The sequence below is a fragment of the Anomaloglossus baeobatrachus genome, chromosome 1 (assembly GCF_048569485.1).
Source record: "Anomaloglossus baeobatrachus isolate aAnoBae1 chromosome 1, aAnoBae1.hap1, whole genome shotgun sequence".
Classification (NCBI taxonomy): domain Eukaryota; kingdom Metazoa; phylum Chordata; class Amphibia; order Anura; family Aromobatidae; genus Anomaloglossus; species Anomaloglossus baeobatrachus.
Window position 1 is genome coordinate 949458890 of NC_134353.1, and position 15289 is coordinate 949474178.

A 15289-nucleotide genomic window follows, 5' to 3' on the forward strand; every position below is an offset into this window, starting at 1 on the left:
AGCCTCAGCGTCACGCGCTGCCTGTCGCTCACGCTCGGCCATGAGTATCTCGTAGGTATCCCGGTCTCCAGCCATAAGCCTGGCCAAGGCAGCTTGAAGGAGGGCCTCTGCACCTCTCAGGCCGGAGGGATTGGCAAGTGGTGATCTGCGGCACGCTGCAGAGCCAGGTGATTCACTGTCCATTTCAGAGCGGAGGACTGGCATCTGGCTCGTTGAGGACCCTTGGGCGAGCTCCTCCTCATTTTGTCCAGCAGTGCCAGGTTGTGCGATGTCCTCTGCAGAGCTGTTCTCTGGCGTCGGGCTCCTGGAGGACTCGTGGACAACCTCCTCATCGTCTCTGGCCTGAGCATCGGCCATTCCTTTGGCTTTGCTCCTGGTGCTCTCAGCCATTGTTGCAGACTTTGGTCACTGACACAGAACTGACACCTGATGTGCCCACACACCTTACAGTATCTGCACTCTGACACTCTAGTGTTGAGCTAGTCTGAAGACCCCAGCAGCCACAGCTGCTGCAGGCAGTCTTTAGTGTCTGGGAGTATGGGTCTCACACTCACACACACCATTATCTCGATCCCACCGCTATGCCACCAATATGTCACGAACCACCGGGGGGGTCACTCAGAAATCCCCCGCGCTGGCTACCAGTACGTCACAATCGGGGGGTAACAAGTGGGGGTCACCCCTCCTTTATACCTCCCGACCGACAGACAGAGCACGTGACGCGCTCTCTAGCGCCCCTCTTATAGTCAGGCCAATTATGGAATTGCCCGACAATAAGCAAGGAGGCCGCTATACTACTTATGCCGATTATTGAAGGGTCCCCGGTGAGAGTAGGGTATATATTCCCCCGACCTCCGCGGGCGGAATATATAAAACCTCCCCGAATCTCACTGGCCTCCCCACAATAATCCTTGGCACAACTCGCTGCCACCAACCGCTTCACGGTAACTATTAGCCGAACACACAGACGTGGGATTCAAGATCGAGATAACAGAACAGCCCAAGATTAATTATATAATTTAATCAGCCTAAAGCACACTAGAAACTACAATATATACAATAGGGGATCTACAGAATATACATAGGTCAGAGTACAGTTACAGATAAAGCATGGTTTACAAACAGGCATACACAGTTCCAGCAGTTACCTTGTGCGTCTGGCCACAGGGGGGCGCTGTAGACCAGGTTTCCAGGATCTTTCCCACAGATGTTTCCTACACGTGACCCCCAGCGAAAGAACACTGGAAAATGGCCGAAGTAGGGTTATCAACCTGGGCAAATCCAGGTCCCCTCCTACCTTGGTGACCTCAGAGGGAGCACTGCTCCACCCCTGGCTGGAGTTATGGACAATATCCACAACATGGAATATGGGACATAACTTTGCCTGGGAGCGTCGTAGGCGGACGCCAACGCTCTCATTGTGACAGTTATGAATTTAGCTACAGAACGAGAGGACTCATGACTTGTCTACTAGTTCCCCATTGGCTGATATCACGCCTGGGGTACTTCCCAAGCTCCCGCTCCCATAAAAAAGGTGTGCCAGCATCGTCCGCATGCAGAGACACCATTTTTATGGTTGCCATATTTATCGGAAATATGGCTTGCGAGATATGAACCATATTTTACTGGAGTCGTTCTGTCTGGATACTTCCAAGCTTGCTAATTAGATAGCAGCCCCTACCACAGGGTCACGGCAGGGAGTCATCCTGTGTCCATTGTTCCCACATCATCTAATCTCCATATCACAGGAGATGGCCATGGGATGTGTTGCTAGGATGTGACACCTTATAAGATGTTGGACATTGAGAACAAGAAGGGAGGGGGCACGGCCATGGAGTGATGAGAGCGATTATGACTGGAAATCATAATTCCTCTTCATATCCCAGGATTTGCCTCACAGAAGGTTTGAACAAAAGTATCTGATAGAAATTGTAGGAATTGTCACATTTCTTTACAAACACTCCACATTTTAGGAGGTCAAAAGTAATTGGACAAATAAACCAAACCCAAACAAAATATTTTTATTTTCAATATTTTGTTGCGAATCCTTTGGAGGCAATCACTGCCTTAAGTCTGGAACCCATGGACATCACCAAACGCTGGGTTTCCTCCTTCTTAATGCTTTGCCAGGCCTTTACAGCCGCAGCCTTCAGGTCTTGCTTGTTTGTGGGTCTTTCCATCTTAAGTCTGGATTTGAGCAAGTGAAATGCATGCTCAATTGGGTTAAGATCTGGTGATTGACTTGGCCATTGCAGAATGTTCCACTTTTTTTCACTCATGAACTCCTGGGTAGCTTTGGCTGTATGCTTGGGGACATTGAACATCTGTACTATGAAGCGCCGTCCGATCAACTTTGCGGCATTTGGCTGAATCTGGGCTGAAAGTATATCCCGGTACACTTCAGAATTCATCCGGCTACTCTTGTCTGCTGTTATGTCATCAATAAACACAAGTGACCCAGTGCCATTGAAAGCCATGCATGCCCATGCCATCACGTTGCCTCCACCATGTTTTACAGAGGATGTGGTGTGCCTTGGATCATGTGCCATTCCCTTTCTTCTCCAAACTTTTTTCTTCCCATCATTCTGGTACAGGTTGATCTTTGTCTCATCTGTCCATAGAATACTTTTCCAGAACTGAGCTGGCTTCATGAGGTGTTTTTCAGCAAATTTAACTCTGGCCTGTCTATTTTTGGAATTGATGAATGGTTTGCATCTAGATGTGAACCCTTTGTATTTACTTTCATGGAGTCTTCCCTTTACTGTTGACTTAGAGACAGATACACCTACTTCACTGAGAGTGTTCTGGACTTCAGTTGATGTTGTGAACGGGTTCTTCTTCACCAAAGAAAGTATGCGGCGATCATCCACCACTGTTGTCATCCGTGGACGCCCAGGCCTTTTTGAGTTCCCAAGCTCACCAGTCAATTCCTTTTTTCTCAGAATGTACCCGACTGTTGATTTTGCTACTCCAAGCATGTCTGCTATCTCTCTGATGGATTTTTTCTTTTTTTTCAGCCTCAGGATGTTCTGCTTCACCTCAATTGAGAGTTCCTTAGACCGCATGTTGTCTGGTCACAGCAACAGCTTCCAAATGCAAAACCACACACCTGTAATCAACCCCAGACCTTTTAACTACTTCATTGATTACAGGTTAACGAGGGAGACGCCTTCAGAGTTAATTGCAGCCCTTAGAGTCCCTTGTCCAATTACTTTTGGTCCCTTGAAAAAGAGGAGGCTATGCATTACAGAGCTATGATTCCTAAACCCTTTCTCCGATTTGGATGTGAAAACTCTCATATTGCAGCTGGGAGTGTGCACTTTCAGCCCATATTATATATATAATTGTATTTCTGAACATGTTTTTGTAAACAGCTAAAATAACAAAACTTGTGTCACTGTCCAAATATTTCTGGACCTAACTGTATACCATGTTTACATACACTCTGCAGTCAGACTCTCTTCCGGGCCCGCTTATTAAGGTTCATGAATATTCACTGCTTCCCCTGCCCACCCTCTGTGTATAGTAGACTGTGATTGGTTACAGACTGTTATACATGCCCCAAGTCTGTGTCCGCGTCTGTGATCAGTTGCAGACACAAATGTCCTGGAGACTGCAGACAGGTAGCAGAGGTACTTGAAACTGTAGGCAGCCAGGAGATGTCCTGGGGACTGCAGACAGGTAGCAGAGATACTGGAAACCGTAAGCAGCTAGGAGATGTCCTGGAGAACGCAGATAGGTAGCAGTGGTATTGGAAACCATAGGAAGAGAAGAGACGTCCTCAAGACTTAAGCTGCATGAAAAGCCCGACATGGAATACCACAGAATTTAGATCTGATCTAGAATAACTCCATTCTGGGGACGGCTGCTCTTCAGTGTCTTCCAGAGGCCAGCCTCTATCATCCCCCGGGGAAAGAGACCCATTCCTTCTGCTCACTGCCTCACCTTAATGGAGATACACATGGGCCAATTCCATCCCCGCTGGCAGAGAGATTTCCCAGGGACCCACATTAACAGCTCACAGAGGAACTTGCCTGTGGTGGACTACCGCCAGGGACGGGGCCATAATTACGTCTTGATGAACTTTTCCTGCATTTATCGGCTCCACAAGCACTTCTATCCCTTCTACATTTCAGTGGGTACCAATTGGCAGATAGACCACATTCTCCTCCCCATGGGACAACACCACAGGTTCTTTTGTGGGACGTCATATGACTCCTACTGTCCAGTGCACTTGTACACTTTTTTTGAATTCCGCAGACCCGGATCAGGTGTTGGAAGGCGAATTAGGTAGCCTTGTGCGGCGTCATGTGTTTCCAGTAACCAGGGCCTCTTTTAGTAATTAGTATCTGATCTAGTTTCCACAAGATATTCATGCTCAGGACCACAGGCACATCCTCTCTGATAGGCTCCGGGACCAACACAATTTCTTTGATCCCCAATTCTTGACCGCAGATCCGTCAGAACCTTCATTCACATAACCTCCCTAATTGGCATCGCCTGGTGATTGGCAGCAGTTGCATGAATCAGAGTCTTCCATTCAGCCCTGGCCAGGGCCTGGAAGTATTGATTGAAATAAATCTTCCATAGTTGTCATTTGGGACCCAGTGTCAATCAAACAGTCTATGGGGACACCTTCAAAATCAGCAAGCAGGATGGGACTACCTGCTACAAGATGTTCGTTCTCATAAGAGGCGGCCTCTCTTCGGGCTTCCCCCACAGAGCGCTGCACTACTTTGGGGGTTGGCAGTTTAATGGTGGCTATTGTTCAGCTGAGGGTCCCTTCCGGCATTGTTGGGCTCAGTGACCCCATCCTCCACACCTCCGACAGACGTAGTCTTCATTGCTCTAGGCCCTGTTTTGGTTGTGGGTTGTGGTTTCCACAGGTGGTTGCTAAGATCTATAGGACCACAGGGGGCTTGATTGGTATGGCCCCATGGCTAGAGGTGGTGGGTAGGTCTGATAGGGGATAGTGTGGAATCAGGTAAGGGACTTAATGCGCAGAGTGATTCTTCTTTTCCAGTTTCATCCGAGTCAATTTCGCTTGCATGTTATTCAGGGAATTCTGCAGATTTTCTCTGCTTGAGCAAGAACCGTCTCTGGCACAGCGCCCACCACTAGGACTCACTGTCCGGATGCATAGGTTTCCTCTTTACTGCGAGTCACCTCCTCTGCCAGGATCTTCCATTACGAGAGGGTCAGATCCACCAACACACGCTCCAACGAAGCCCTTTGTAATGAGGTATTGTACAGCCCAAAGATATCCTGTTCCTAGAGTAGTATCCGGTTATCAATTATTAATATCAGCCAGCAGCCGCCCGGAATTGCCGCATCCATTAGATGCGACAGTCCCGGGACTCTACCCGGCTCATCCCGAATTGCCCTGGTGCAGTGGCAATCGGGGTAATAAGGAGTTAATGGCAGCAACCCATAGCTAACAGTCAACAGAAGAAACTTCCGCACCAACCTCCTCACGTTTGCAGGCATATAACGCTGCTTCAGGATAGGGACAGGGATCTGCCACGGAGCTGGTTGTGGGGTGCTCGTCCTAGCAGTTTAAAGTTCAATAGTTGAATCCATAGAAGAAAGAGGGCGGCACTCACCAGGATCCAGTGAAATCTTTTATTAAAAAGGTGCATTAAAAGTGGCAGGAGTAGAGCTCTCAGCAGGCCCCCTCACGGACGACGGCCGTTTCGCTTATGGATACGCTTCCTCGGGTTTTTCTCTTGCGTCAATTGACGTGGAGAGTTTGTACACCCAGATTCCGCAGACCATGGGGATTGAGGCTGTGGGGAAGGTTGACTGTTTGATACGAACTTTTTTCTTCACCTGCCTTGCACACCTGTGTATCTCACCTGATGTGGAATTTGCAGCTGCAGCTTCAGTGATACTATGGACACGTTGGACAGCATGGATGAAACCACACCATCTATTTCTGGTGTATTGGCTGATACAGCGGACGCAGGCTCCTTTTTTGAAGAATGCAATACAAAAAAGGACACAGAGGTATTGGGGGTAAAGACCCTAGAATTTAAGATTCACTACTTATCAGAAAGAGAAATTCGTCTATTCTGGATAATAAAATCCTTGCACTCATATGTGGACTGCAACAGAGTTCCCAGGGGGCTACGGATCATAAAAACATTTTCAGGATGATGCCTCTTTTATTCAGCAATGGGAGCAAATCCAATTGGACTGTTATATGCGATTATTACAACTTGTCCTAAAGAAAAATGAGGAGGACTATAAAGTGTTAAGTGCTGAATTGGATGCTTTAAAAACGGAGACCCGGTCCAGGTTTACTGTTGATTGTTGGCTCTCCTTTGTCCAGAAATTAGACAAAAAATTGATCGAGGTACAGACCGAGATTAAAAATAAAAAAAGGGAGACATTCCTGCGTGACAAAAGGGATTATGATACACAACAAGTTTTCTGCTGGACAAAGGAGAGATCTAATAATAAGGCTATGTGCGCACTTTGCGTCGTCCTACTTGCGTTTCAAAACGTAAGTTTTAGAACAATAATGTTTTTGCCTTTTTGGCTTTTTGCCACAACATGCATCCTAAACGCATCAGTTTGCCTAACGTTTCCGAAGCTCAGAACTTACGTTTACCAAGCGTTTATATATGTACTATCCTGCGTTTCCGAACCTAAAATCTTGCTGCGTTTGTCACATCTTAACTATTGGCAATAAAGTTGATTGTTGTTTTGGGTCTATTTAGAATAAAAAAAAGCCAAAATAGAGATCTACTGATGTCATTTCCGACTTTGATCATAAAGTCTGCTTCTCTGCTATTTTACTTCGTTTGGAATATGCCAAATACTTTACAGAATTTTCGTTTAAGGAGGTCGCAAAGGCATCGCTTATTACTAATTTTGATGCTATTAAATCGTAGACGAAGCCTACAGGTATTTGTTTTAATTTATTAAAATAATTTTTACCTAAATTCTAAAATATAACCCATAATATATTTATTTTAGTACCAACAGCAGCAGACGACAAGAGGAATGTGGGTACATCCCCTGTTACAGGATCGTGATGTCAAAGGGCATTTTGCTCTCTTATATGCGGATTTACGAAAGTATATTTTCATTTTTTTTTTTTTTTTTTTTAATATTTTTTTTTTTTTTTACTCTTAAATTTTTAACATAATTAGAACAGTAAAATTAATTAATATTTCATATACCTTATTATACTCAGATTTGATGACAAATTCATAGCATTTTGCCGGCTCCCTCAACAAGGTTTTGATGAATTACTGACATTATTAAGACCGAAAATTACCCACGCTGACACATATATGCGTCAAGCAATATCTGCAGAACAGAGACTTCTTGTTACTTTGAGGTATATATTTTTGCTAAAAATTTGATTTGATAACAATATTAAATCACATATTTATCTCGCAAAAAATAAAATATTATTATTTGACATTACAGATTCCTGGCTACAGGTGAAAATTTCTCTTCACTACATTTACAATTCCGACTTGGCAAAAGCACAATTTCTGGAATAATTAAAGAAACATGTCAAGCAATATGGGAAACCCTACAACCTATTGTAATGCCTACCCCTACAGAAGAAAGTTTAATCCAGATTGCTGATGATTTTTCTAATATAGCAAATTTTCCAAATTGTATTGGAGCAATTGATGGCAAGCACATCAGAATCCAGCAGCCTCCACGTTCTGGCTCTAATTTTTTTAATTATAAAAAATTTTTTTCGATAAATTTAATGGCAGTTGCTGATTCAAAATATAATTTTATAGCAATTGATGTGGGTGCCCATGGAAGTACAGGTGATTCACGTGTACTGCGAAATTCGCAAATCGGAATACAATTAATTTATAACTCTGAAATCATACCTGCCCCTGCACCAATACCAGGCTCAGAAATTACTTTCCCTTATGTTTTTGTGGCAGATGAAGCTTTTCCACTTTTACCAAATCTCCTACGTCCATTTCCAAGACGAGGATTAGATGTTCCCCGCCGCATATTCAATTACAGATTGAGCCGGGCAAGGAGATATGTAGAATGCACATTTGGAATAATGAGTAGCCAATGGCGAATTCTACATACCCCAATCCAATTAAATGTATCAACAGTTGATTTTGTTATTAAAAGTTGTTGTGTTCTACATAATTTTTTGCGAAAATACAGATTTGAAATTAACGAGGAAGAAATACCATTAAACTTTCATCCTTGTCCTTCAATATCTGGTCGATTAAATAATTTAGGAGTATCAGTGAGAGATCAATTCACAGATTATTTCATGAGTGATGTTGGTGCCTTAACTTGGCAATACCGTGCAGTTGGTGCTGAACCGCAAAATAACAATTAAATGTTTCAAAAGTTTTTTGGTTTAAAGGGATGACATTTATTTTTTCAATATCATCAAACAAATGCACGAAAAAGCAAAGCCAACAAAGAGTATACTTTTTTTCCATTGTTGTATTAATAATAAGTATGGTTTATGTATTTTTGTTTGCAAAATACTAAACCAAAATCATCCTATCTTTAATTCAAATGAAAATGCTTTAACATCATAATTAAATTTACATTTTGCACATGCAATTTTTTTTTTTTAATTTTTGTTTTGAGAAAAAAACCTTTTTGCAAAAAAATAAAAACAAAAATGACTAAATCATGGCTGTGAAAATAATTCATTTGTGTAAAAACCAGACATTTGTTCGTTTGGTCTATTTCTCACAATATTAGTTGTGTGATAATTCTCACTAATAGATTGAGAATATTCTTTGCTTTGTTTCATAGGGTTATAAGGTTGTATATTTTGGGCAGAATATGTATCCGGACATTCAGAATACAAACCAACTCTTTGTTTGTTTGTTTGGAAATGTGGTTGTGACTGAGTTAGAACTAATGGGTTGTTTTTCTGTTCAAATGTTTTTTCACAAAGATGAACTATTTCACCACCTGTTGGAAATTTACCTTCATCCTCAAAACAGGCCAATAAACCACAGATAGCAGTCATACATGCAGAGGTTTTTTTTTTTTCAGGTAATTTTCTTAAACGAAAAGCGACACTAATGGCAAAATTGTCAAACTCATCATCTTGGGTTGCTGATTTTAATATTTCAATAGTTTGATTTGTTAATTGATCTTGGTTTATTTCTTTATTGCTTGGAATATTTTTTTTTTTTCCTTTTGCTTTCTGATAACTCACAGGTTGGGGATCTTGATTTGTATTGGAAACAGATGGTTCCAATGATCTGGTTTCAACATCAGACTCCAGATGTGTTTGTTCGGTATTAATTTCTTCCTCAATGGCTGGTTGTATTTGTGCAGGATTGATATTATCTTGTGATCTATCCATGTTCTTTTTCGGAGCGATATTTCCGTCGGTCCTTTATTTTGTATTAAAAAATAAAAATAATATTTTTTTTAAATTAGTGCATTTTACTAAAAAATGTATTTTCATAATTTTTGTTTTTGTTCTTCATTTAATATATATAAAATTTTGAAAAAAATTAACACTTACGGTCTTAAAACGCGGCCAGAACTTAAGAATTTCAAATCATTATAATAAATAAAATTTGGTTTAACTGGCGAGGATCCACTTTTACCAGGTTCAAATCTGATTTTATTGAATCTGTCACGGACTGATCTCCATCGCTTCCGTACATCATTTTCTATGTATTTAAAGAAAATTTAATTTAAAACTTTTTTTCTAAAATGTAACATATTTAATGAAGATTAGGATTCAAATTGCAATTAAACACATACCAATCTTAGTTTGGAGGCTTTTATTTGCCTCATGCCATTGGGGATATAATTCTTGACAGATCAATAACCAGCTTTCGTCACGTTTGTTTTTTTGCATGTACTCAGGCGACGTGGGATCCCATAAACATGGCATTGATTCAACCTTAAGTTAGCGAAAAAATTTAAAAATAAATATAATATTATTCTATTTGATATTTTAAAAATAAATATAATATCGTGTATATTATCAAAATCTTCCAATTTTAGGAGATTACACATTTAATATCATAAATAAATAAAACAACTTACCAGACTAATAAGTTTGGAGACATCCAATCTCAAGCGCTTATACCAAGTCATGTTGTATATTATAGTCTGCTTTGATGGAGCAACCACACAATGTTTCTGATCTGTGCAGCAAACTTGTTTGCACATGGATCAATTTATTGTTAAGCGGATGTGACGCAAAATTAACTATTTGGGTGGTCATTGGTGAATTTACATAGTTGTGTTCATGATTTTCAAAACGCAATTCATATGACTATGAAACGCATATGAGACGGATGAAATTTTGACAAAAGTTCATTTAGTACGTTTCTCATTGACTTCAATGTGATGAAAACGTAACTAAAAAGGCAAAAACAATTGACAGGGTCCTTTTCTGAACGCATGGTTTTTGACCAAACTTATGCAAATTTTGACATGCGTTTGTAAACGCAAAGTGTGTACAAGAATTCAAGATTTCTCATTGACTTTAATGGAAAATCAAAACGCATGCATTTGGGCACAAAAACGCTGCAGTTCAAAACTGACTCTAAAAGCAGCGGAAACGCAGGTGAAAACGCAAAGTGTGAACATAGCCTTACAAACAAAAACCGTATATGAAAAACAGACGCCCGGGGGGAGCTGGGAGAGGGTACTGGACTACAGCCTCGGAATCCAGCGGGTCGGAGGACGTGTCCATGCCCTCTACCAGTTCTACTCACCCACCACCGGCCCCTTTAGGAAACATATCAGACGGGGCGGTCGGAAGAGGAAGAAAAATGGGGGGCGCAAAAGAAAGTTTGTTTCATGGAAGAATAAAGCCTGCTTTACACGTTACGATTAAGCATACGATATCGTATGCGATCGTAACCACCCCCATCGTATGTGCGGCACGTTCAATTTGTTGAACGTGTCACACAAATGATTATTTACTGTCACACGTACTTACCCTTCCATACGACCTCGATGTGGGCGGCGAACATCCACTTCCTGGAGTGGGAGGGACTTTCGGCGTCACATCGACGTCACGCGGCAGCCGGCCAATAGAAGCGGAGGAGCGGAGATGAGTGGGACATAAACATCCCGCCCACCTCCTTCCTTCCGCATTGTCGGCGGGAGCCGCGGGACGCAGGTAAGCTGCTGTTCATCGTTCCAGGGGTGTCACACACTGCGATGTCTGCTACCTCGGGAACATTGAACAACCTCACGTTCAATTTTTAGCAATTGAACGACGTGCATGCGATGAACGTTTTAACGTTCAATCGCAATCACACGTAGCTGTCACACGTTACAATATAACTTACGAAGCTGGATGTGCGTCACTTACGACGTGACCCCGCCGACACATCGCAAGATATATTGTAGTGTGTAAAGCCCGCTTTAGATTCTTCTGCGGTCCTTGAAGGTAATGCATGCACTGTGATTAATTTGACCAATCATGTACTAACGCCTGATATGAATGTGGTACTTTCCAAGGGGTTAAAATTTTGTTTTCCAGAAAAATTCGACTTTACAATCTTCAGGGTTGACCTGTATTGACCATTCGAAAAATACATTTGTACAAGCACTTTAAAACGAAATCTGTCTCTTCTGGTTCTGTCCCTGAGGGTCTTGTACCTGCAGGTACGGACTGTGATATTGTTGATTGTACGGAAGCTTTTGGAATGGATACGGTCAGTGACGGTAAGCTTTTACTAAGTTTAACAGATCAAGATCCTGTTGCAAGTGATCTAGCAACTCCCTTGAGGTGCTTCCTTTTTCTAAGGGGTTGAAGTTCAACTTTTGCCCCCCCACTGCTCATGGCAATTTAATAGATGTCTTCCAGGACGCTGTTCTGAAAGACATCCATGCCCTAATTTATCCGTAGCTTCCCCATAATTTGAGCCATACTGAATGGGCTGCTGTTTGCACCATGAAACTATGGGAAGATACTGTTTTCCGTGAAGCGGATAAGGGGGGCAACGTTGTCCTTTTAACACGTGCGTATTACATTGAGGAGGCCCACCGGCACGGACACCGCTACGTATGCCCCCCTTGTCTCTGACCCCACTACAAGTTATAAGAAACAACTCAAACGTTTGTTAGACAAATACTTATGTCGCGGGCGGAGGAGGGGATGCCGCGCTCTCCCACTGCTGCTCGGGTCCGGCTGCCACGGCTGCTGCGGCCTGCTGCTGCTCGGTGGCTCGAGCGATGGGCCGGATCCCAGGGACTCTAGCGGCGCTCCTCGCCCGTGAGTGAAAGGGGGTTTTTGGGTGTGGGGATTGGTGATTGTCTGTGACGCCACCCACGGTTGTGGTGATTTGTTGATACCACCGCTGCTCTGTATGGGGATCCCGGGAAGGATGGTATGGAGCAGCCAGTTGTTGTGTTGCCCCTCCGTGGGTAGGGGTTGGTGATCCCGGGGCCCAGTGATGAGGTGGGTGATGCAGGGCTTGGTGGGGTGCGGGGACGCGGGGGCAGCGCTGTGCCTTGCGGCACTGTGGTACTCACTCAGCCTGAGACGTTGACACAGTTTTCGGTAAAACACACGGCTGGAAAGACGGTTCCCACGGACGGCTGCACTTGCTTTCCCCAGTAGGTGACGGTGATGTCCCTTTTCCTGCACCTAATGTTTCTGTGTTGGTAGTGATGGGTTCCCACTGGTAACCCATCTTGGATATGGGCCGGAGGAGCCCTACTTTGCCCGCAGGCGCTGGCCCTGAGAAACTGGTGCCCTGGCGGTGGCGATGTCTCTCCTCAATGGTTGGACTGTTGCCTTCAATCGGGACTTGGTTGTTTGGAGACAGACGTCCCCTTCACTGACGGATTTGGCAAATTCACGGCGACTCCTAGCCTTGCCAGGGTCCGAGAGGCCCCTGCCCTGGTGCTGACTGTTCTTCGTATACTGCTCCAGACCGCCGGGCCACTACCCGTCCGCGGTCCTTCCAGCAACCTGCGAGCAGTCACCCCTGCGGACTGTCACCGCCGTCTGCTGACCTTGCTGACACTGTCCTGGCACACAGCCGGACCAACTTCAGGCTTTACTACTCTCACTTTTACTCCTTTTCTGTTACTTTAGCTTTTCTCTTTAGCTCCACTACTACTTCCTTCTACTTCACTCCCCTAAACTGACTCTGTTCTCAAGCTCTTCCCTGAGCTGACTGCCTGGTTCCTCCTGCCTCCAGGGCTGTGAACTCCTCGGTGGGCGGAGCCAACCGCCTGGCCCACCCCCTGGTGTGAACATCAGCTCCTGGAGGAAGGCAACAAGGATTTTGGTAGCCTTGGTGTTCCTAACTGGGGTGTAGGGTGTGGTGGTGTAATGACCTGTGACCCCTGGCTTGCCCAGGGCATCACACTTACAAGCTGTTTTTTTTGACTCCCAATTTGGCAGAAAACTTTTTCCAATCTTCCCCACCAAGCCTCATTGGTATTTCATCCCAAGGTCCATAAGAATAAGGAGAGACCTCCTGGCCGTCCCATAGTGGCTGGCATAGGCTCACTCACTGAGCCTTTGTCCCACTATGTGGATTGGTTGTTACGGCCAGTTCTGGGTACTATTCCATCTTATGTAAAAGATACAGGGGAATTAATTTCCCTATTAAAAGATATCACTTGGCAAAAAAGTTTTTCTCTTGCGTCAATTGACGTGGAGAATTTGTACACCCGAATCCCGCAGACCATTGGGATTGAGGTTGTGGGGAAGGTTTTGAGGAAGTGCGTTAAGAGCGATTTGTTCTGCCAATTTGTGGAGGAAGCTTTAGGCTTTATCCTCAGCAAGAACACTTTTATGTTCCTTGATAAGTGGTATGTACAATGCGGGGGCACTGCGATGGGTACTCCCGTCGCATGTGCCCTCGCAAACATTTTTCTGGGGATTTTTGAGAGTCAATACATTTTTTCGACATCCAAACCTTTTTTGCGCTATGTAAAGTATTTTTTAAGATACGTGGATGACATTTTCATCGTGTGGGATGGGTCCTCTACACAGCTCTCTGAGTTTGTGGCCCATCTGAACACACAAAATAGGATGAATATGTTGTTCGCGCATGTATTTGGGGATCAGTCCTTAGATTTTTTGGATGTGACAGTAACAATTGTAGAGGGGAGTATACATACCAAAGTGTTCCGAAAACCAACTGCATCAAACACCCTATTGCACTTTGACAGTGCCCACCCGATTCACACTAGAAATGCACTGCCATATGTTCAATTTTTGCGACTTAGACGCATTAACAGTGATGACAGGGTGTTTTTTCAACAAGCCGAAGATTTAAAATTTAGATTGAAAAAGAGGGGGCACCCTGATCAGGTGATAGAATCCTCTTTTGAAAAATGTATGGATAAATATACCCAGGAGGGGAACCGGAGTCACTAGCCGTCCCAAAAAAAGGATACAACCCCGAAGGTTTATTTTTAGTTTTAAGTTTGGCCCCTTGGAAGCAAAAATTAAAAATATTTTGAATAACAATTGGCACATCTTAGAACAAGATGATGACCTTAAGGAGATCACCGCTTCCAAACCGCTAGTTACCTACCGGAGGTGCAATAATTTGAAGGATGTTTTAGTTAAAAACAGAATTGTTCATCCCAGTACTTGGTTAGAAAAAAGCAGTCCGGTTGGTAACTTTAGATGTGGAAGCTGCCGATTTTGCAATCTACACTTCACAGGCAATCCTATAAAAATTGGTCCCTTTTCACACTGTGTGAGACATTTTGTGTCCTGCAGAACCAAATTTGTCGTGTACATAGTGTTCTGCGGTTGTGGTCATTTTTATATTGGCAAGACCATTTGTCCGCTGTACGCAAGGTTTAAAGAGCACTATAATTCAGTCACATCAGGAAAAGGGTCTCCCCGTCTAATCGATCATGTTTGTAATGTTCACGGTGGTGATCCGAATGCTTTGCGTTTTGCAGGATTGGAGAGGGTATCCCTGCCTCCACAAGGGGGGGATTTACACAAATTGCTCCTCCAAACCGAAGTCAGGCTAATTATCAAGTATAAAGCCCAGGGAGCTCTAGGATTAAATGATAAGTTGGACATGTCAGTGTTTCTATAAAAAATATACATATTATATACCTCTGTATACCCTATTGGTTTTTATGTAAAACATTTGTTATGCATGATGGAATTTTAATCTGGATATCACACATTTACGGTAGTATTCTATGTTTTTTTAAAATTTGCGTTCTTCACCTGTTTTTAATTCGACAGTGACGTAGACCCCACACAGCCCTCTCATAAAGCGACGGTCTATGCCTGGATGGACCCGAGGAAACGGCCGTCGTCCATGAGGGGGCCTGCTGAGAGCTCTACTCCTGC

General features: G+C 43.6%; 1 protein-coding gene across 1 annotated transcript; it reads right to left on the reverse strand.

Moving 5' to 3' along the window:
* Positions 1–8644: 8644 nt before the first annotated feature.
* On the reverse strand, positions 8645–10083 carry LOC142258932 (uncharacterized). The gene is made up of 4 exons (XM_075331511.1): positions 10033–10083; positions 9745–9886; positions 9500–9650; positions 8645–9365 (listed from the first exon to the last, which is right to left on the reverse strand). The coding sequence occupies exons 1-4, from the start codon at positions 10081–10083 to the stop codon at positions 8645–8647; spliced, it is 1065 nt and encodes a 354-aa protein (XP_075187626.1).
* Positions 10084–15289: the final 5206 nt, after the last annotated feature.